The 22,260-nt window shown below is 44.8% G+C and overlaps 1 protein-coding gene across 2 annotated transcripts in view; it reads left to right on the plus strand.

Moving 5' to 3' along the window:
* The window catches only part of LOC148016944 (putative aldo-keto reductase 1), a 120,285-nt gene that overhangs the window by 13,155 nt on the left and 84,870 nt on the right, over nucleotides 1–22,260 (plus strand). For both annotated transcript variants that reach the window (XM_087663220.1, XM_087663219.1), the window contains exons 3-4: nucleotides 14,670–14,837; nucleotides 14,962–15,162. In XM_087663220.1, coding sequence (XP_087519346.1) covers nucleotides 14,670–14,837; nucleotides 14,962–15,162 — 369 coding nt within the window. The remainder of the gene's footprint in view (nucleotides 1–14,669; nucleotides 14,838–14,961; nucleotides 15,163–22,260) is intronic.

Here is a 22,260-nt window from a genome sequence, read left to right on the forward strand (position 1 = left end):
GGAATGTGCGAGGAATTTGTTCTCGCCACAAGTAACATGCCATGTGGACTGCATTGTATAAGAATCAGTGGGATGTCCTGTGTGCTGTTGAGCACAAGAGTCACAGTGACGCCGGTAAAGTTGTGGATTGCCATGGCTTTCGTTTGTTCTATGCAGGAACACAGGCCATGCATTATTCGGGTGTGCTCATGATTGTACATGCCAAATATCAGCCGGTTCTTATTAAAAATGATGTTCATGGCCGCTTTTTGGTGGTCGAAATCTTATTTGAAGGGGAAATCCTATGGTTACTTGGCCTCTATGCTCCGAATGATTCGTTATCTCGTCGGGAGCTTTGGCACACTTTGCAGACTTCCTTGTCACTTGGCAGACGCGGCTTCTTCATGGGGGATTTCAATATGTGTGTTGATTCTTCCCAGTCTACATCGGAGCACTCGGTCATGGATGCGCCAGAAAGTCGTATGTGGCACGACTTGGCTCTTGCTGTTCTTAAGTAAGATCTTTGGTCCTGGCTACACCCGTCTTCTCCAGGCTTTACTTTCCATTCGGCCCAGTATGCCACAACATGGTCGCGGTTGGACCGCATATATATCATGCAGAATGATGATTTTCTGCCTGAGATGCTTGAAATAAAAGTGTTGCAGCAATATGTCTTGTCGGACCATTTCCCTCTGCAGTTCGAGTTGCTTGCACAACCCATTGCCCCCTTCAAGCAATTTCTGGAGAGACTCCCTTTGCGTTTCAACTCCTCCTACTTAAAGCATACAATTTTTCAGGGCTATATGCAGCAAATGCTTGACAGATTCTCCTTGGACTTTTCCTCTCAGGGCACTGCCTCATTTGACCGATTGCTCTCTAATGTGCAGCGGGTTGCTCGGCAATATGGGATCTATCATGCCTCTCTTTGTCGGCGCCGTCGACAGGCAGCGGAGGACCTGCTGCTTTTGGTTCGCTCTCTGCTGATGGACACTCCGGATGATGCATTTCTGCTTGCACTGGCCCTGCGGGTGGCCGATCTTGTTAAAGAATTCCAGTTAAAATCGTATCAGCAGGCCAAATTGCAACATCTAACAGAGACTTTGCAAGATAGTGCATGTCAGACCCACAAGTTCTTTCGAGCCCTCCATGCCTCTCCTGCTCGAGAGAATTTGACTAGATTCGAGGATGCACAAGGCCACCTTATCCTGGATCCACAGACTATTGTGCATATGTGCAGGAATTATTTCTGTGACCTTCTCGGTTCCGCTTCTCCTCCTTCAGCCCAAATTACTCAGGCCCGTTCGGTCTTTTATGACCTGGTCCGCAATCAGTTACCCCAGAACATGCAAGCTACTCTGGAGTCAGATATTGGTGAAGCAGAGGTTATGGATATCTTGTTACACTTGCCCAAAGATAAAAGTCTGGGTTGGGATGGTCTCACCAATGAGTTCTTTGAAGCTTTCGCTACCCAACTGGCGAAACCATTGCAGGCTCTGTTTCAGCAGGTGTGGGAAACGGGGATCATGCCTCCCTCATGGAAACAAGGACTTATTAAACTACTTCCAAAAGTTCCTTCGCCATCTAAGTTGACACACTGGCGCCCCATTTCTTTGATGGGTTCCATGTACAAAATCTTTTCCAAAGTAATGGCGAATCGGCTCCATAAGCATCTCCCTGTCCTTGTGCACCCTCTCCAGTACGGTTTCATTAAGGGCCGAAATATTCTACACAATGTTTTGAATGCCCAATTGGCCATTGATTATGCCCGGCATTCTAATCAGGAGGTGGTGTTGATTCAACTGGACCTGGAAAAGGCTTTTGACTATCTGGATTGGTCTTTTGTTGCTGACCTTATGTCTGCTATGGGCTTTGGTGCTCGGATGTCTCGTCTGATCTACACCATTAGTGCTGCGGCGTCTTCGCGAGTCATGCTGAACAGAGGTGTTACTGAGCCATTTGTCCTTGCCCGTTCGGTCAGACAGGGGTGCCCTTTGAGCCCTTTATTCTTTGCCCTTGCGACACATCCAGTTCTTTCCATGTTATCACATATGGCCGCCTCTTCCCAGTTGGCCGGACTGTCGCTTCCTACAGGGCAACATTTCATTAGCCAATCCCTGGCGGATGATACTTTTATGATTTTGCGTGCGAACAAGGATAACCTTCAAAAAGCATTGGATATTTGGGGTCTCTTTGGCCAGGCGTCAGGCCTTCGTATCAATCCGCTCAAATCAGCCATTCTAAGCTGCACGGAGTCGGACTTGCAGTCCTTGGACTGGCAAGGTCTGGTTGTTCCTCGAGGTTCCATTGTCAGGCATCTTGGATACCCATTGGGGGTTGATGTTCCCCCAAAGCAGTTTCTGCAGTGGATTTCTCAGAAGATGATGGCCAAGTTTATGTACTGGAAGTCTCAGGCCTGGCCTTTTCATGTCCGCCTCAAAGTAGCCCAGATAATTATGTTGCCAATGATCACATATTTCTTGCCATTGTTGCCCTGGACTCCTACGACCCTGAATGCTCTCACTCAGTCTATTCGCTTCATGCTCTGGAAGGACTCATTGAAGGCAGGTATTTCCTGGATCTCGTGGTCGCATGCGTGCACCCCCAAAAGCATGGGTGGTGGAGCTATTTTAGATGCCCAAACTCACATGCAGGCACTTCGTTGGTCCCTTTTCCGCGCCATGTGCTCGGATGATCATCATCCGTGGGTCGCTATCGCCCGTTCTTTCCTTGAGGGTCATGGGCTTCGGCATGGCAATACCCGACTCCAGAGTTCTTGGTGGCACGTTCTTAATGCGGATTCGCGGTTTTCCAGTTCTTCTTCATCGCTGCTTACTCATTTGGTGTGTTCCTGGAAACACGTCCTTCGAAAGGCTCAGTGGCACCCAACGGAGGATCGCCTGGCTACTAACTCTTTTCAATTGGAATTACTGGCAGTCTCACGTCTACTTTCGTGGGAAGGTAAACATGAGCTTAGACCACAATTCAACCGGATGGCACGGTTGGGCTTGTCTTCAGTTGCGAATGCCACCCTTGCCAGTCGCAATGTGCTTATCTCCTTTCGTACTGCTAGGAGGATTTTCCGGATCCCTCGTGGATATAGGCCTTTATGGGATCAGCTCGTGACGGTGCTCCAGAACAGACAACCCTTTCCTGCTCTTGCTTTGGATCATCCCTGGCAGGATTGGGACCTACAAGGCCGGCTGCCTTTGAGCAAAGCTTCTGCTAATCAAGTGTATCATCTCCTGATTAAAGATAATCAATGGCTGGTTACTAAAGCGAATGCTTTATGGGGATTGCGTAAATCCCGCTCCTGGTGGAGGGTCACTGTGATGGAGGGCTGGGTCAACAAGACACCCTTTAAATATAAAGTCTTTCTTTGGAGAGTGATCATTGGGGGTCTTCCGCTTGCTTCGGCTCTTTCCAAGCGACGAATCTCCAATGGCACCTGTTTCTTTTGCACCACTACTATGGAAACCGCTCGCCACCGATTTATTTCCTGCCCCGTCGCTAAGAAGGTCTGGTTATTTTTGTCGGCCGTTTGGCGAGGGGTGGTTGGTATCACACTGCGCCCCTTTGATTGGGTTTTGGGCCAGCCCAAATACCCTTCTCCCGCACAGCCACATATGAAGCTCATGTATCACTTTCTTCGATACTGGGGCTGTTGGCATAACTGGACCATTCGGAATGCTTTTCTGTTTGACTCAGCCCATAATGTTCAGCGATATATTGTGAGGCTTAAGGGCCTCTTGTATTGGCAGTTAGCTCTTCTCCATCGTTCTGATTTGCTCTCTACGGAGGACTTCCGTCCTTGGCATATGGCAATTTCCTCCGCATCCTTGCCATGAAATTGTAACTTGTAGTACTTAGCACCTCGTCGCATGATGACTTGCATTGTCGTCATGTATCTTGTAATCAAGTAATCTTGTATTTTTTTTGTAATTAATACAATTACCTTTTACGAAAAAAAAAAGAGAGAGAGAGAGGAGACATTTACGAAAAAAAAGAGACAGTGTGAATGCAGAAAATCTGCAGTGTAGTATGCTGTATAAGAGTGCAGAAATATATACGAGGGCAGAGGAAATTTCTGCATGTGTCTCTGTCTTGAAGACCTCGATCTCCGTCAGCCCGAGCAGAGTCTGTCTCAGCCAACAGATCTCAAGATCAGAACCTGAATGACTAACTGAGTGTGCCACCAACTAGCTATTTATAGTCAGAAAATAAAGAATGATTGCACCAGGCCGGCTGCAGTAAATGCAGCCAACTGAATAAAATAATGATAAACCAGTCCGACTGCAGCCTGCATTGTCTGACTGCAGCTGCTGATGTGGCACCCTGCTGATGTGGCACTGTACAGCCTGCTGCTGATGTGTCCTCTGCCTGGTCGGGAAAACATGCTGTACCAAACCCTAACTGTGCAGAAACCCTCAGACAGCTTGTCCAGGGGATGACTCTACCTCTAACAAGTGCGGCAATAGACTAGTTGCTCTAACTGTCGTGTGCTAAGCCAATTGCAAATCTTCGTGTGAATGAGAGAATAGGTACTTCAATTTCTTTCACATGCACCCGAAGAGCCATCGTGAGCAAGGACTCTCATGGCCAAGGGTTGAAGAGTCTACAATGCATATCAAAAATTTTGCCATCAAAAGAGAGGCTTCACAAGTGACTCACTTCTCCAAGAAGTGGGAGAAGTAAAAGCCACATGCCCTCTTTGATCCACATAGCATCCAAGCTTCTCTAGAACTGTGCTGAGGTCATCCTGGGGGACCACATGAGTGAGATATGCAAGTTGGTCAGAACCCAACTCTCTATCATCCATGATAGTTGGAGACTTGTAGACCGGATGTAATAGTGCTGCAAATCCATGGATAGGCTTATGCATCCATGCCCATCTCTTCTTTGCTATGTCAATGATGTGTGCACGTTGTGACTTCGTGATCAGCATGCAAGCCCGTGCCTCCACCGATGCTACTCTAAAGAAGTGAATGAGAAGCCCCATGGTGGACCCCTCACAATCACTCATACGTAACACCCTTTAAAAGGGAGTCAGGGAAATCACGATCCCATGGACTCTTTGCCAGAATTGCTCATTAAGGTAGAAGTGCTACATGGATTTCGCTTACTCTGTCTCATGCTCATCCCACTCATTCCATGGAGTGGACATCACCGTCTAGCATAGGGTGGATTACACCTCATAAAGGCGCTCCAATAGCAACCACATATAAGTAAAGCAAGTTGAAGAAGGCTTCTTCAACTCAAGTGTGCTATGCTCGCGATATATCGCAAGTATCTTTACCTTCATTGCGAAGAAGGTGACAACTGATGTAGCCTTATGCACCACCCTCTTCATTGATTTGAGCTTCCCGATATCCTCCACGAGTAAATCCAAACAATGACTTGCACATGGAGTCCACACTATTGAAAGAAACTTGGCCTCAAGCAAAGGGCCCATACGCCAACAATTGGATGCATTGTCGGTAACAACTTGCACCACATTTGATGGGCCCATCTACAGCCACATCATACGTGGCACAAATTCAAAATTTTGATAAGAAAAACTTGGGGGGGACATGAATTCAAAATTATAATAATGAAAGCAACAACTTTATAATTTTAAAAGACAATGTATACCTCAATGATAGCTTGCCGAATGTGGCGGTATATGAATGTGCCAATCGTTTTTCTTCCTCTCTTGCCAGTGTCTACAATCCGCAAAAAATATGTGCCGAGTGGACATGAAATGAGTATGTTGATGATGCCTTGTTTCCTATAGTTTCTCCATCCGTCGATGAGAATGGAGCAACCGTATTTTGTCCATGTGGCCTGAATAGATCAAGGGCTTTATCAATCCTCTCCTCTTTATCAATCTTCTTCGTTTTCATGTCATTGTATGTAAGACGGCTCTATCCTTCACATGGGCCCACATTGGTGATGGTTCTCACCATCTTTCTCCAATGCTTATGCTTTAGGACATTGAATACAGATTGCACTTGATCACTGTGCATGCAATCTCAATGCCTGCTTGTTGTTGCCTTTCTCTAAGAAAGGCAAGTGATCCAAGCATATGAGCTGGAGTGAGAGAGAGAGAGAGGATTGTCTCTCCAGTATTGCATGAGCCTCAAATCTTTACCTTTTGCCAATGTTGGAGCGGGAAGTGTATGTGTGGAGTCTACACCACTAATGGTGGAGGCCTGCATGCAATCTCAATGCCTGCTTGTCGTTGCCTTTCTCTAAGAAAGGCAACTAATCCAAGCATATGAGCGGGAGCTCGAGAGAGAGAGGATTGCCTCTCTAGTACTGCATGAGCCTCAAATCTTTGCCTTTTGCCAATGCTGGAGCGAGAAGTGCATGTGGAGTCAACACCCCCAAGTTTTTGAATTCATGTCCCCCGCATTCTTATAATAATGAATTCATGTCCCCCGCATTCTTATAATAATGTTAGCGATCAGATCAGGGCAGCAGGGCAGGTGGCCTGGTGCAGTCGGACTGCCACGTGGCAGTCCGACCTGCAGCAGGCAGTCGGCTGCATTTAATGCAGCCGACTGGGCATTTCTGGCGCCCTGTTTCCTGTCCCGTTTTCGGCTATTTATACCCGACTTCTTCAGCATTCTGGCACACTTCTCTGCTCGCAGATTACAGACCGGTGACACGCGTAGATTCCGTCTCTGTTCGCAGATTTCAGACAGCAGACAGTGCAGACTGCAGCGGACTTCGAGGTGAACAGCAGGTTGCATCGTCGAGGTGGAGACATGCAGTCCAGCGCATTGCGCCCGTGTATATATCTGCATATCTTTGTATTCAGCATTCTTTATACAACAGATCTTCATCGTCCACTGTCTCTCTCTCTTCTCTCTCTGCGTTCTCTCTCTCTCAGTCCTACGCTTCCGCACCGCTGCACTCTGACATGGTATCAGAGCAGTGTTTGAGGGCTGACTGAGCGCAGAATCAACCTGAAGAGAAGTTTCCATCGCGACACAAATTTGCGTTTTTTGCGTTTAAGGGCAGACAGGAGGGCTGCGCCTTGGAACAAGGCTGAAACGAGTGTGGGCGCACAGGAAAGGAGTACAGGTGGTGGATTTGCTGCTGTTTACTGCTGTTTGACGCGGAGGAAGTTTGAGTTTTCAGCCTACAAGTGCAAGTTTTGCTTTTTCATCGCCTTCGGCGGGTGAAGAAGGTTCAGGACGTGGAAGAGCCTTAGCAGGCCGAGTTTTCCTAGTCAGAGGGGGCTGCTTTTGCGTTTGTGAAGGCATTGCAAGTGAAGATGTCTACAGAGATTGACTTGGAGTTCCAGGCGATTATGGACCGGAAGGTGCCTGTCGTATCGGCTCTTCCTTCAGATCAGAAGCTCGACGGCGACAACTACCGCATTTGGCGCGTCATGATGTTGGCCATCCTTGAGTCCTATGATCTGGCGGAGCTGGTACAGGAGGAGATTGACCGGCCCTCGGTAAGAGATGAGTCTAAACTCTCTTTCGATGCTCGTGCGGAGTTGGCCAAGGCCCAGTCTCATTGGGACAAACTGAATGCCAGGATTTGATCCTTTCTCTTTCTATCATGCACTACAGCCGTGATCGCTCACATCGAGCACTTGACGGTGGCTCGGGAGATATGGCTGGAGCTTGATCAGATGTACAATCGGATGACCCTAATGAAGCGGGTTTCTTTGGAGGTACAGATGCGGACCTTGTCCGTAAATAAGTCTTCTTCGCTGCGGGAACACATTAATAAGCTAAGGCAGCTTCAGATGCAGGTTCAGAATGCAGGGAAGCCGATTTCCTCCGAAGACATGGCGATCACACTATTGTCCCAGTTGCCGCCACGATTCGGTACATTTTACTCTGCCCTTATTGCTTCAGGGCGAGAGTCTACTCTTCGTTGGGAAGAGTTGGTTCCTATGGTCTTGGACCAAGAGGAACAGTTAAAGGGACAGAATGCTTCCAAGTCGGAGGCGCTGATAGGTCAAGCCTCTCAGAAGAAGGGGAAGGACCAAAAGAAGAAGAAGGGGGATAACAAGTCCAAGAAGGACAAGGAGAAGGACAAGGACAAAGACTCCACATGCCATATTTGTGGAAAGACTGGCCATTGGAAGAAGGATTGCCCTGACAAAGACACGAAAGACACCAAGAAGAAGAACACCAAGGATTCTGGAGCGGTGGCTGCACCCTCATCAGCTGCATTTCTTCATCTAGCTGTCATTGAGGAGGCTTCACCGAATGCTTCTGATGCTGCAATGACGGCTCCCCAGGCTCGAGAGTGGATTGTTGATAGTGGTGCCTCACGGCACAGGATTCCTTCATCAGATGGTGTTGCCCAGTTGCGACCCTCGCGTGGGCAGATTCTCATTGGAGACAGCTCTTCAGTTTCTATTGCAGGTCGGGGTAAGATGCAGCTTATTCCCGATGGTCGAGGTGGTACCCATACCTCAGAGGTTTTGCATATACGAGGATTAGGGTACCATCTTCTTTCAGTTCATAAGCTTTGCTCCCTTGGTCTTTTGGTGGAGTTTGACAGTACTACGGTGCGAGTCCTTGATCGTGGATCGAGGAAGGTTCTCTCATGTGGATATGAGGAGAACGGCATTTATAAACTGAAGTCTTCCACCGCCCTCTCTACTCTTCTTCTTACCTCTCAGTCACAGTCCGAGTTATGGCATGCTTGGTTTGGTCACCTGAACTATGACTATCTTCGGAGGGCGTCACGTGGACAGCTTGTTCGAGGGTTGCCGGATATAGTGGTGAGCCAGCAGCCATGTGTCTCCTGCATTCGGGGGAAGCAGCATAGAGATGCCATTCCCCACACAGCTTCGCGGCGGTCTACTTCACCGATGGAGCTAGTATCTACGGATCTATGTGGCCCTATGAGGAATGAGTCCTTGTGTGACTTCATGCTGATCGTGGATGACTACAGCAGGATGACATGGGCCTATTTTTTGGCATTAAAGTCAGAAGCTTTCTCGCACTTCAAGGATTGACTTCTCTTTGAGGAGAACCGATCAGGCCGGAAGTTGAAGACCTTGCGATCCGACAAGGGAGGTGAATTTGTTTCTAATGAGTTTACTCGGTTTTGTGCAGATAGAGGAATTCACCAGGAGTTTGCCAATACCAACACTTCTCAAGAAAATGGTATTCTTGAACGGAAGAACCGCAGTGTGATCGAGATGGCGCGCACCATGATGGAGCACCGACAGACCCCTCAGGTTCTGTGGGCCGAGGCTGTGGCTACTGCAGTCCACATCCTTAATCGATCCCCTACTTCGGTCGTGGAAGGGATGACCCCATTTGAGGCTTATTTTGGGACAAAGCCAGATGTTTCTTACTTTCGGGTCTTTGGGTGTGATGCCTATGTTCACATTCCCAAGGCTCACCGTGATAAATTTGAAGCAGCTTCCCGAAAACAGGTATTTGTTGGCTACAGCTCCCAGTCCCAAGGCTACCGACTGTATGATCCCGTCAAGCGGGATGTGTATACTAGCCGTGATGTGCGGTTTGTGGAGGTTCCGGCTACTTCAACGGGTGAGGAGCATCCCGTTCTTGGAGATCTAGGGGAGAGTTGGGCTCCTTCTACAGTTCCACTGGAGCTCGTGCCTTTTGATTATGATTCTGTTTGTGACACAGAGTCTACGGTTCCACCGGACACTTCTGACGAGTTACCACCGGTGGATATTCCAGAGTCTTCTGCTGATGGAGAGAGACGAGGGGAGGTTCGGCCTCCTCCTCGCTGGGCCCGTGACACACTCCGTGATTCAGGGATCGAGGGGGTTCCTGAGGAGTGGGGACCACAGGATGGTCCGTGGCGGTCACGACGGCACCAGGCACATTCTTCGGAGCTTGTTTGCTCCAACTATTGTTTGATGACCCGTGTTATGCAGGATCGAGAGCCCACCTCCGTGAAGGAGGCTTTACAGTCCGCACCATGGAAGAAAGCTATGGAAGCCGAGTTGGAGGCTATTGAGAGGAATGGCACTTGGTCACTCGTGCCCCACCCCCCGAAGAAGAAGGTGATTGGAGTCAAGTGGGTCTTCAAGACCAAATACCTTAGCGACGGTTCTTTGGATAAGCACAAGGCTCGCCTTGTTGCTAAAGGTTTTGCACAGCGCCCAGGTATTGACTGTCATGATACTTTTGCCCCCACAGCTCGTATGGCGACCATTAGAGCGGTTCTTGCTTTGGCTAGCCATAGGAGATGGCCTGTTTATCAGTTGGATGTGAAGTCGGCCTTTCTCAATGGTGATTTGAAGGAGGAGATCTATGTTGAGCAGCCTCCTGGCTTTGGATCTTCAGATGGGAAAGTCTACAGGTTGAAGAAGGCCTTGTATGGCCTCAAGCAGGCTCCGCGTGCGTGGAACAAGAAGATTGATTCGTTCCTCCAATCTCAGTTGGGATATTGGCGGTCCAAGGCCGATCCGCAGCTGTATGTACACACTTCCAAGGATGGTTGTGTGCTGTTTGTCTTATATGTTGATGATTTGATTGTCACAGGTGATGATGCACAGCGGGTCCAGGAGACGAAGTCAGCTTTACATCGGACGTTCGAGATGATTGACTTGGGTCTACTCCATTTCTTTTTGGGCCATGAGATTTATCAGTCTCAGAGGGGGATCTTTCTCTCTCAACAGAGATATGTAGAGGAGCTCTTGGTGTCTTTTGAGATGGAGGATTGTCGGGCCCTATCTACTCCTATGGATCCGAACTGGAAGGCCACTTCCCATTCAGCCTCTCCTTTGGCGGATGCGTCCCGCTATCGTCAGTTGATTGGGTCCTTGATTTGGCTTCTCAACACGAGGGTTGATCTATGTTTTGCTGTTGGGCTCTTGGCAAGGTTCATGAGTGAACCTAAGATGGTGCATTGGCAGGCTGCTCAGAGGATACTTCGGTATTTAAGGGGGACGTCTGATTTAGGGATTCATTACCCTGCAGGGACAGATGGTTTAGATCTTGTACTTGCAGGTTGGAGCGACTCGGATTGGGCCGGTGATGTGGACCACAGGTGGTCTACTACAGGTTACTGTTTTACCTTGGGTGCAGGTGTTATTTCCTGGAGTAGCAAGAAGCAGCCCATGGTAGCTCTTTCGTCTACTGAGGCGGAGTATCGGGCCGCGTCTTCCACCACATGCCAGGCTGTGTGGCTTCGGAGATTATTGGAGGAGCTTGGGTGCCCCCAGACTCGTCCTACTTTGCTGCGATGTGACAATGAAAGTTGCATTGCCTTGGCAAGGAACCCTGTTTTTCATGCCCGGACGAAGCACATAGAGATCCAGCTGAAATTGATCTCAAAACTGAAAAAAAGTTCATGCCAAATTGATCATGAACTAATCCCAAAGTGGTGCAAATATATAATCTTAGAGCTGCGGTAACAACTGTACTCATTTGCATACATCTCATGATGACTAGTGTTGAGCTAAAAATGCATTAGCTTGACTTAAACAACCCCTAAACACACATAATTAATGAAGAAAACCTTTTATTTTAAAAAGAAATGGGATTCTAGAGAGTTACTGTGTCCCACATGCAAAACCCTAATTCGGGTGCCCTAAACTTTCTATAAATATATAGACATGTAGTGTTGAGCTAAAAATGCATTAGCTTCATTTAAACAGTCCCAAAACATGCTTAATCAAGGAAGAAACCTTGTTTATTTAAAAGAAATGCGTTCCTAGAGAGTGTTTGTATTCCAATAAGCACAAACCCACCTGGGAGAGCCCAAACTTTTTATAAATAGATATGTTGCCCTCCATTCAGCCTTAATCTCGTTTTTGTAGGTTTCAAGTGTTTTCAACTTGCTGCCTACACCCCGTTCGCAGAGGACATTGCAGTCCAAGCTGTCCATTGCAGTCTTTACTCATTTGGCGCGTGTTTTCACCTCTCCATCATTATTTTGTTGATGCCCATCCAGCTGTCGTACAGCTTGCCATGTCAGCAGACAGCTGCGTTTGCAGGCCCTAGTTGCTGCCTTGTAAGTTTTTCTCTCTCCTCTCAGTTGTCGCTACTGTTTTCTCTCTCCTTGCTGCGTTTGCATATTTTTTCTCTCCTCAGTGTGTGTTTGCACTTTTTCTCTCTCCTCAACTTGCATTTTCAGCACACACTCTCTCTAGACTGCCGTCTACATCAAGTCTAGCCATACATAGGTTGTGTTTACTGTTGTTCGACACTTGGAGGTTGCCTTGCTATAATTTAGGATCCATTCGGAGTACGACACACTCTCCAGCTCATTACCCTTGCCTTGATCCTTGAGACACGAGTTCTAGGTTCAGTATTCATTCACTCCCTAGTATGTTTGCTGCATGAGCATTGTATATTCAGTAGTCATATCACTTCATTCATTCTCTGTGTTCATTGTCTCTGAGCTACCCTAACTCTAAAAGTGTTCTTCTATCAGTCTGTGCTTTGTTGTACAATGTTATTTGTGTTTCTGTGTTAGGGTATTTCTTCACATGGTATTAGAGTCGAGTTCTTTGAGAGAAACCTAGGTCTTGATTTGAAAGCTCTACATAAGAAGCAGGAACAATAGAAGGGGTGACTTCAAACACTACTTTCGCACCACTTCTCATATTCGAGCTAAATCCATCGAGGAACGAGTCGGAGCGGACCCCATAGCTTGCTTCACAAGCTCCTGACATGGCCGGTGGACTACCATGAAGTTCCATGACCTTACGAGATCACTGTAGTTGAGTACGATCTCATTTTGATGCATAGAGCCCAGCAACAAATAGAAGGTAAGTTTGAATTTTACCCTTTAGATTTGGTGCATCGATCTACTTACCATGCAGGAAGGGCGGAATCTCCACTTAGGACTGGCCATTTGCAAGTGGAAACTAGTATAGAGTACACTCCATTGCCTTCATACTTATTCTCTCCGGTGCCAAGTATGTCTACCATTTCAGATTCTGTTAATGATGATTCCCCTTCTCCTATTGGTATGGATGATTTTCATGATGAAGGATATATGCAAAACAACTTCTGGTTTATGAGTAATGAGGAAGATAGATATTTCTTTATCAACTCAAGCCGAGGTAAGCAGTTGAAACAAGAAACTGTGAGTACTCCTTTCCCTTCTTTTTCTTTAAACAAATTTGTTTTCAAAGGTTAAAATGAAGTAGGTGTATCTTCATCATCATCATTTCAATTTAATGCATTTAATGGACAAAAGGGACCCACATTATTTCCTACGCCTACACCTATCACGAATCCATTTAATCTCCCTTCCATCCCACCCTCTTGTTCCGTTGCCACATCCTTTTAGCCTCCATTAAGTGCACCGCATGTTGCATCTCATGTAGGATTACATGTGTTTTCATTCACCACACTGAGGGGTTCTTCAAACTTAGGCACAACTGTTAGGACCTCATCTCTTCCTTAGCCGCGTGGTATTCACCTTTCCTCACACACTTTCGGGATCATTGTAGCTTGGGTATTCCCCCTAGTCTCTCCCGAGTGTGGATCAGTTGGTGCCACAGTTTGCCTCCATGGCATTACCTAGTGGACCCTTTGGTTATTATGCTGTGTCATAGCTGACATTTGGACAAGGCTTACGTGTCCCAGTGCCTCCACCTCCACTGACACCTTATGGAAACATTTATGTTCTAGTGTCTCTGCATCAATTGGTACTCATTGGTCACTCTCAACCTATTTCTGCCTATCCACCTCTTTCCCGTCCTCCTTATCAGACGATACCACCACCACCACCACCACCACCACCACCACCATCTTATCCTCCACATCCATCTTACGCCACATTCCCGACACCTCATGGTTCTACCTCCTCTTCCGCCAAGCATGCATTTAATGACAAGACTCGTTTTAATGGGTCAAACTTTATAGCTTGGTCGAACTTGATGAGACATGTCCTTGATTCACAGAACCTATGGGATCTTTTGTAGGGGTTGGAACCCTGACCCGATCACATGATTGTATGCTTTAAAGTTTGAAAAAAATCAAAACCTAAGTAGAGAAAACTATTGACAATTTTTATCATCTATGATCTATTTTAAATATGTGATACCTAATGGTGTAATTCAAGGTTGGGAATTAAACTTAGAAACAATGATCTGTTTTAGAAGACATGAATAAGAGACATATTCATGGATTTAACATTGGAAAATGCTTATGGGAATTATGGATTGATTAGGTCATTTCAAGTAGTTCTAGGACAAAGGAAAATTAAATTCCATGATGACACACTGGTTGTCAGGACATTTTAGTGCCCAAAGACACTTTTGCTGTTCAAGTATAGAACTACTGGTACTTATTAAGCATTTAAAAAAAAGTTTTGAGGAAGCAAATATGTTTTCAATTAGAGTTCAATTGTGAAGAGAGACTGCTTACTTGCCTGTTGTGCAACATGTGCATGACCCTTGAATATGACTTGTACAGGTGAACATGACTAGATTAACATGACATACCTAAATGAAGCACTTATAGACATACAACTTTCTCACAGAGATTTTACTACTAGTACTACAATCTTGTTGTTTGATGCTTGTAGCTGGTTTTAGGAGTGTTTATTCTCTATGATTTTGGGTGGTGTTAGTTTTAAACATCCCATATGATTGCTGTTCTGTTCCATTTATATGGTGCTAGGGGTGGTTTAATGTAAAATGCTGTTTTGGCAAAGAGCAATGCAATGGAGTTAGTTTGTATTGGAATATGTTTGTGAAAGGTGTTGTGAACAAACTTTCTTGGGTGGATTCTATTCAGGTCTGTGCTATTGGCTTCGGATGCATGGGTCTTTCACATGGTTATCAACCACTTCCAAGTGATGAGGCAGGCATAGCTCTCATTCAGCATGCCTTCGAACAAGGAGTCACATTTTTTGATACTGCCGATATGTATGGGCCTTATAGCAATGAAATTTTGGTTGGAAAGGTCCTCTTTTCTGGTTCCACTGTCTCCTTAGTTTACACACAACTGTTTTTATGCTTACATCTCTTTGTTATATATGTACTGTTTTGGTAAACCAGTTGTAAACTTTGTAAAGCATGGATAACAGGCTTTAAAGCATCTACCTCGTGACAAAGTTCAACTTGCATCAAAGTTTGGGAATGTTTTTGTGAATGGAGAGCTTGTGGTGAAAGGAAGCCGTGAATATGTGCGCAAAGCATGTGAAGATAGCCTTAAGAGGCTGGACGTCGATTACATTGACCTTTACTACCAGCACCGTGTTGACACTTCAGTTCCAATTGAGGAAACAGTAAGTAAAGCTTTCAATTTACTATTGTCTGATGTTGAAGCAAATTGATAAGTGGACATGCTTCTTACTGCGTCTCTTTGATGCTTTGGTTATCAACCTGGCAGTCTAATGCCCGGTCTTTCATATTTATGCTGGAGTGGAGCACATAATGAGTCTCAAAATTTCCAATTCATATTAAACGTACTGTGGTTCAGCAAACCAGTGTGGAGAGAGAGAGAGAGAGGGGGGGTGTTGGGGGAGGTAGGACTGAGGGTGGATGGGCACCCACAACCTTAGCCATTGATCAGTGACCATTTGGTCACTAGGTGTGAAGACATCCTAAAAGTTAGGACAATTAAAGGGTCTTGTAGTGTGAACAGGTCCTAAGCCACTAGGAAAGGCAAACTTGTCACAAAATGGATGGATGTTTGTTTCACCAGAATGTGAAATGTGAAAGAACATAACATATTTTGAGTTTTGAAAATACTCTATTTTGGTACCTATAGATCTGGGCATGGTGACTGTTTGCCACTAGTATCGAAGGATACAGGCATTGGACAAAGTCTGGGCCATGTGGCACAAGGGCAGGGTGAAGAATTAAGTTTAGAACCTAAGAACAAAATTTTATACTGTTATGTCTGTATGATTTTAAAAATTTGAAAGTTTGGACCTTTGTATTTCAGTTTGGTTTGGCCTAGTGAGCAGATATATCAAGCAGCCTCTTAGCGTTTTGTGGCAGCTCATGGGGTATTTGAACAGCTCATGAGGTTAACTCAGCAGCTTGGCATTTAGAGCCCTCTCTCTCCCTTGGCAACAGCCATGACCTGGTTTGCTTGTATTTGGATTAATTTTGCTGCTATTTTTTGACCTCAAGCCATATGGATTGACGCGACAGCTTGATTTGTGAGGCATGATAGGAGCCGATTTACACTTTTGGAAGAAAATCAGTTGGGTAGGTGTCATGAGGACATGTATTTTTGAAATCTCACTTAACATGCGAATTAATTTTTAATCACATGGTTAAGTAAATGTTACACATGTGAGTGTAATTGGGGTTAGAGTAAATTTACGAGCCTGGGACTCCAGGAGATCACAGGATGTCAAAGGCAAAAGTTGCTATAAGTTGTGTCACACATGTATTTGGTGGTATTTGGTGCCAGTTGTTGGCCTAGATCATTCATTTGACCATAAGTGTCAGTCGGTAACACTAGAAAAGTGGTGTTTAATTGTACCTAACGCCAATCTGATGGTCAAAGATGATGCAAAGACACTCGGGAATGGAAGTTGCTTAGTCAATTTTATTATTGGCCAGTCAGATTATTTTTCAAGGCACCGAAATAATTATTAAATTAATTTTTAGTATTTAAAGATTGAAAATTAATATTTAATTATGGATAATGTTGGAAAAACCATTTGGGAAGGTTGCCACTTGTCAAAAATGCCCATGCAAGATTGAAAAACGTCTTTAGAGGCTGGGGAGAGGCATTTTTAGTGTATTCAACCTACAAGAGAGAGGGAGGAGATGCTCTTGGTCTGATTTACAGCCATTGGAGGACCTTCTAAGGCAACCAGGGGCAGGAGAAGACCAATCAACATCAAATGACAATATCTACAGGGTGTTGAGACAAGGCAGCAACAATAAATGAGGTTATATACCACCCTATTCTGTAGTCATGGGTCAGACACAAAGATAGAGACAGTAGGCGTTCGTTGCGCACGGAGAGACAGAGTGTGAGAGAGAGCAAAGCAGAGAGTGTGCACGTTTTCAGGTACAATGACGAAAGTGTACCTCTAGGTTTTTAGACAGATATATATGTGTAAGTACAAGTGCTAAGGGTGTTTTCACACCCAAGCACATTTAAAGGCACGAGGTCTTTATTCCCAACAACCTCCCACCTAAAGGCAATGTGCCTTAAGAGGAGAAAAAAGAATCAGCTAAGTCTAGGTATGTACAAAGCTGAAATACATATATCTATCCAACTCCCATCATCTGTCGACAATTAGCAAACCGCTCTGTTGGAAGACCCTTCGTGAGAAGGTCTGTAGGTTTATCATCTATATGCTCATTGACAAGCTCAATGCTCTTGCTGTCAAGTACATCTCTAATGAAGTGGTACTTCACGTGTATGTGCTTTATCTTTGCATGAAAGATAGGATTCCGTGCTAGCATGATAGCACTCTGACTATCACAATGGAGAACAGGTAACTCTATGATGCCAAGCTCTCCCACCAGACGTGAAAGCCATAAAGCCTCCTTGCATGCCTCAGTGGCAGCCACATACTCTGCCTCTGTAGTAGACAATGTAATACACTTTTGTAGCCTGGAGATCCAAGAGACTACTCCTGTGAAAGTAAACACATACCCAAAATTGGACTTTCTGCAATCCGCATGACCAGCATAGTCTGCATCCGTAAAGCCAACCAACAGATGCCTTTTGCTTCCCAAAGCAGATGTATAACTCCTTTGTGCCTTTGAGGTATCTCATAATATCTTTCACTGCATCCCAATGCTTCTTGCCAGGGGTTGCCATGTATCTGCTAACCACTCCCACTGCAAAGGCAATGTCAAGACGTGTAGCAACCATAGCACACATCAAACTGCCAACAGCTGAAGCATATAGTATCTTGGCCATTTCAACTTCTCATCATTAGATGTAGGGTTGTCCTTTGCACTGAGTTTCACATATGGAGGCAATGGAACCCTTATTGTTTTCCTCCCCTTCATATTGAAATGCTGCAAAACCTTGGAGATATACTCCTGCTGAGATAGATAGAGTAAGCCTTTTGATCTATCTTTGAGTATTCGCATGTCAAGAATGTGATTTGCATCACCAAGATTCTTCATGTCAAAGCTGCTATGAAGACTTTGCTTCAGTGAGTTCAAGGCATGAGTATCCCTGCCAGCAATTAGCATGTCATCAACATACAAGACCAAGATAATCAGGCTGCCATCTTTTGCCTTCTTGGTGTACAAGCAGTGATCCACTTGACTTCTATGAAAACCTTGAGATTGCATAAATGTATCGAACTTATGATACCATTCTCTTGGTGCTTGTTTCAGCCCACACAAACTCCTTTTGAGTTTACATACCATCTTTTCTTTCCCTTTTTCCACAAATCCTTCAAGCTGCTGCATATACATGTCTTCATGCAGATCACCATGTAAAAGTGTAGTCTTTACATCCATTTGTATGAGTTCCATATCTTCAACTGCAACCAAGCCCAAAATGGTTCTCAATGTAGTCATCTTGACTATAGGAGAGAAAATCTCATCAAAGTCAATTCCATGCTCCTGCTTGTACCCCGTTGCAACCAATCTTGCTTTGTACTTTGGTGAGGAACCAAAAGTGACCTTCATCTTGTAAACCCATTTGCATGGAAGTGTTTTCTACTCTTTAGGCAACTGCACCAAGTTCCAAGTGCCATTTTTCTCAAGAGATTCCATCTCTAACAACATGGCTTTATATCATTTCTTGCTGTCCAATCTGTCCATTGCTTCCGTGAAGCAAGTCGGTTCATCACAGTCTGTCAACATGACATAATCAGCCACATTGTTTGCACGAGGAACAAATCTGTCAGGTTGTTTAGTAGCCCTAGACAATCTCCTAACCCAATGGTCATTGTTTGCTGGCTATTCTTGCAAATTTCCATTTTCAGCATGTTGTCTTGGCATTTCAGCCTGCAAATCAGCATTAACAGCTTGCTGTCCTGGTTGCTCCTGCACATGTAGTGGCTCATTATCATGGACAATAGTTGGCTGATCATTTCCAGCATCATTTTTTACATTTATAGGTTCATTTACAGCAGGTATTTGTTGCTGTACAGTGGGCACATTTTGCTGTCCAAAAGATATTTCTTCCTGGAATACAACCCTACGGACTTCCTCAGTCTTTTCGGGCTGTTTATACATGCGATCTTCCCGGAAGATAACATCATTGCTGCGTACTACTTTCCTTTTCTCGGGAATCCACAATCTATACCCGATTTCACCCTCATCACCATATCCTAGGAAAATGCATTTACAGGACTTTGGCTCAAGTTTGCTGCGTTTTTCTTTATGAATGTGCACAAAAGCCTCGCAGTCAAATACTTTCAGGTGAGCATATGAAGGTGGCTTGCCCGACCACGCTTCTTGGGGAAATCCCCTCCCCAAAGACTTGTTTGGTGACCAATTAATCAAGTGAATTGCTGTCATAACAGCCTCTGCCCAAAACCATGGGGTAATGCAACATGAGACAGCATCGTACAGACCTTATCCTATATGGTCCGATTCATACGCTCTGCAACTCCATTTTGGGGTGGATTATGAGGGGCAGTGAGCTCTCTCTTTATCCCTTTGTTGTCACAAAATGCCTGAAAGGCCTTGGATACATATTTCCCACCATTGTCAGAGTGAAGATACTTAAGTGTGTTATTAGTCTGATTTTCAACCAATGCCAAGAATTTTTTGAACTTGTCAAGCACTTCATCCTTGCTACGAATAGGATAAACCCATACCTTTCGTGTAGCATCATCGACAAAGGTGACAAAATATTTATTTTTCCCTAAAGATAATCCTGGCATTTGACATACATCTGAATGTACTAACTCTAGAGGAGAAGATTTCAAAGAAAGAGAGTTTTTATGAGACATCTCTGCATGTTTGCCATAAATACAATTATCACAATGCTCAAAATCAGCATAACGAAGACAAGGCAAGTACTCCAAACGAGAAAGCACTTTCATTCTTGTTTGACTCATGTGTCCCAACCAGCCTTGCCACAAAAAGATGCTTGGCTGCTCGGTCACGGCAACAACATGGTTACACACACTAGATACATGAAGTGGATACAAAGTATCACTCTTGCAACCTCTGGCAATAACCCTAGATCCCTTACAGATCTACTATTTTCCATCACCAAAGGTGGTATGAAAACCATCATCATCTAGCTGCCCTGTGCTAATCAAGCTCTTCTTGAGCTGAGGTACATGTCGTACATGCTGAAGTGTAAAGACAGAGCCATGCTGAAACTGTAATTGCACATTGCCAATACCTGCAATCTCACATGCATAGTTGTCTCCAAGATGGACAACACCATGTCGACCCCCTGTATAGTCAAAGAACCACTCACGATGAGGGGTGACATGAAAGGAAGCACCTGAATCGAGAATCCAAGTATGCATGCCATCATTTGTATCTGCAAGTAAAGCATGTCCACCAAAGTGTAAAGAATACCCACTATCACTGTCATGAGTGACTACATTCACCTCTTCAATTTTGACACTGCTCTTCTTAGGCTGACTGTCTTTCTTCTCTTCCTTGCTATCATCTGTCTTCTTGCCCCTTCCTTTCTCTTTATTCCATTTGTAGCAGTCACATTTAAAGTGACCCTTCTTGCCACAATGATGGCATTCAACATCTTTGCCACGTGATTTACTGCGTCCCTTGCTATCATATTTACCCTTTTGCTGTGATCTACCCCTAGTATGCAAAGCATCGGAAGACTTACTGGATGTATTGTTCTGCCGATTCATTTCTTCCATGAGTAGAGCACTCTCTACATCAGCATACAAAAGGATCACATTAGAATTGCTCATAGTAGTCCTGAATGTATCCCAACTCTTTGGTAGAGTGCAAAGCAAGAAAGTAGCCCCAAATTCTTCATCAATCATGAACTTCAAGGCAACCAGATGGTTGAAAATAGAGTTAAACTCAGTCAAGTGAGTAGACATTGCTGTACCCTCTTTCATACGCAAATCTATAGGCTTTTTCAGCCAATACACTTTGCTTACAATACTTTTTTGTGCATACAGTTCTTCCAATCTAGTCCATATAGCATATGCAGAATCCAAACCTTCAATGTTAAACAGCAAGGCATCCGAAATCGATAGCTCGATGGTTGAGCGTGCAAGCTCATTTAACTCATCCCAATCTTCCTATTCCATATCTTCGGGCTTTGCCCCTTGTGTCTTGATCGGCTTTGCCTGCTTCTTTTGCAACAAGATATTGTAGCATTGCTTTTGCCAAGCTGCAAAGTTATGTGCTCCTTCAAGCTTCTTTATGTGCACGAGATTACTGTTGTCACTGCTGCCAGCCATGATTTTCAGCCCAAATATGACAAAAAAATCAGCAAATGCAGGCCTAAACTATTATCTAAGTGACCAAGGTACAAACAAGTACCAACTAGCAATAAATGACCACTTAGAAGCATAGATTTCAGATCTGTAATTAAATTTTCAGAAGCACCAAACCATGTGCTACAGCATTCCACAACTGATTACAGCTGATCCAAGGGCATATACATCACATTACATGAGAAATCCCAAATTTTAGCTGCAATTTCTGTTGTACATGTACCCACGGGTATAAAATTTGACACGAACGGTCAAAAGCTCCAAAATTTTTGTGCTCGAAGCATCAACCAACATCTGCATTTTCTCTATTATGCATAGAACATGCCAATTTTGCCAAAATAGAGCAATTTCAGCAAAACCCCCAAAATTTACCAAGTGTTGATGTCCAAATTGCGTGGAATTCAACTTGCATATACATAAAATGACTAAATGTTGCATAGATTTTGCCCAAACTGCAAAAGCCCCAAATTGCACGGGGTCCAATGTGCATCAATGTTGAGAAATTGGGTAAATTTCAGCCCAATTTGTGCTTGTACATGAAAAGCCCCAAATGTCGGAGGCAAAATGTCACAAATTCTTACAATTTTTGAGACAAATTTGCTTGTCCTGCATCACAATCCCCAAGTTCGGGAAAAGCCCCAAATTTTATGGGTCCAATGTTGAGAAATTTCACTTAGATGAGCAAAATTTCAATAATTTTGGCGAAATCCCTAATTCAAATGCGCACAATGTATGCAATTTTTGACACAGATACCTCAATTTTGCATAGACAACACTCCTTCAGGAAAAGCCCCAAATTTCTGGGCCTAAACCTGCACAGATTTGCACACTGTGCTTGTATGCGCGAACATTCGGAGGAGAGGCAAATTCAAAGAAGATTTTGAAGTAAATATTTTTCTCCCTTTTTTTTGTTTGAAAGATGTGACGGGGTCCATTGATCCCGTTCGACCATCCCGCCACGCACTAGGCGTGTCACGCACCGACTGCTGCCCCTGTCATGCGTTG

The sequence above is a fragment of the Lygodium microphyllum genome, chromosome 22 (assembly GCF_053477565.2).
Source record: "Lygodium microphyllum isolate KBCC chromosome 22, Lygodium_microphyllum_v1.1.10, whole genome shotgun sequence".
Lineage (NCBI taxonomy): Eukaryota > Viridiplantae > Streptophyta > Polypodiopsida > Schizaeales > Lygodiaceae > Lygodium > Lygodium microphyllum.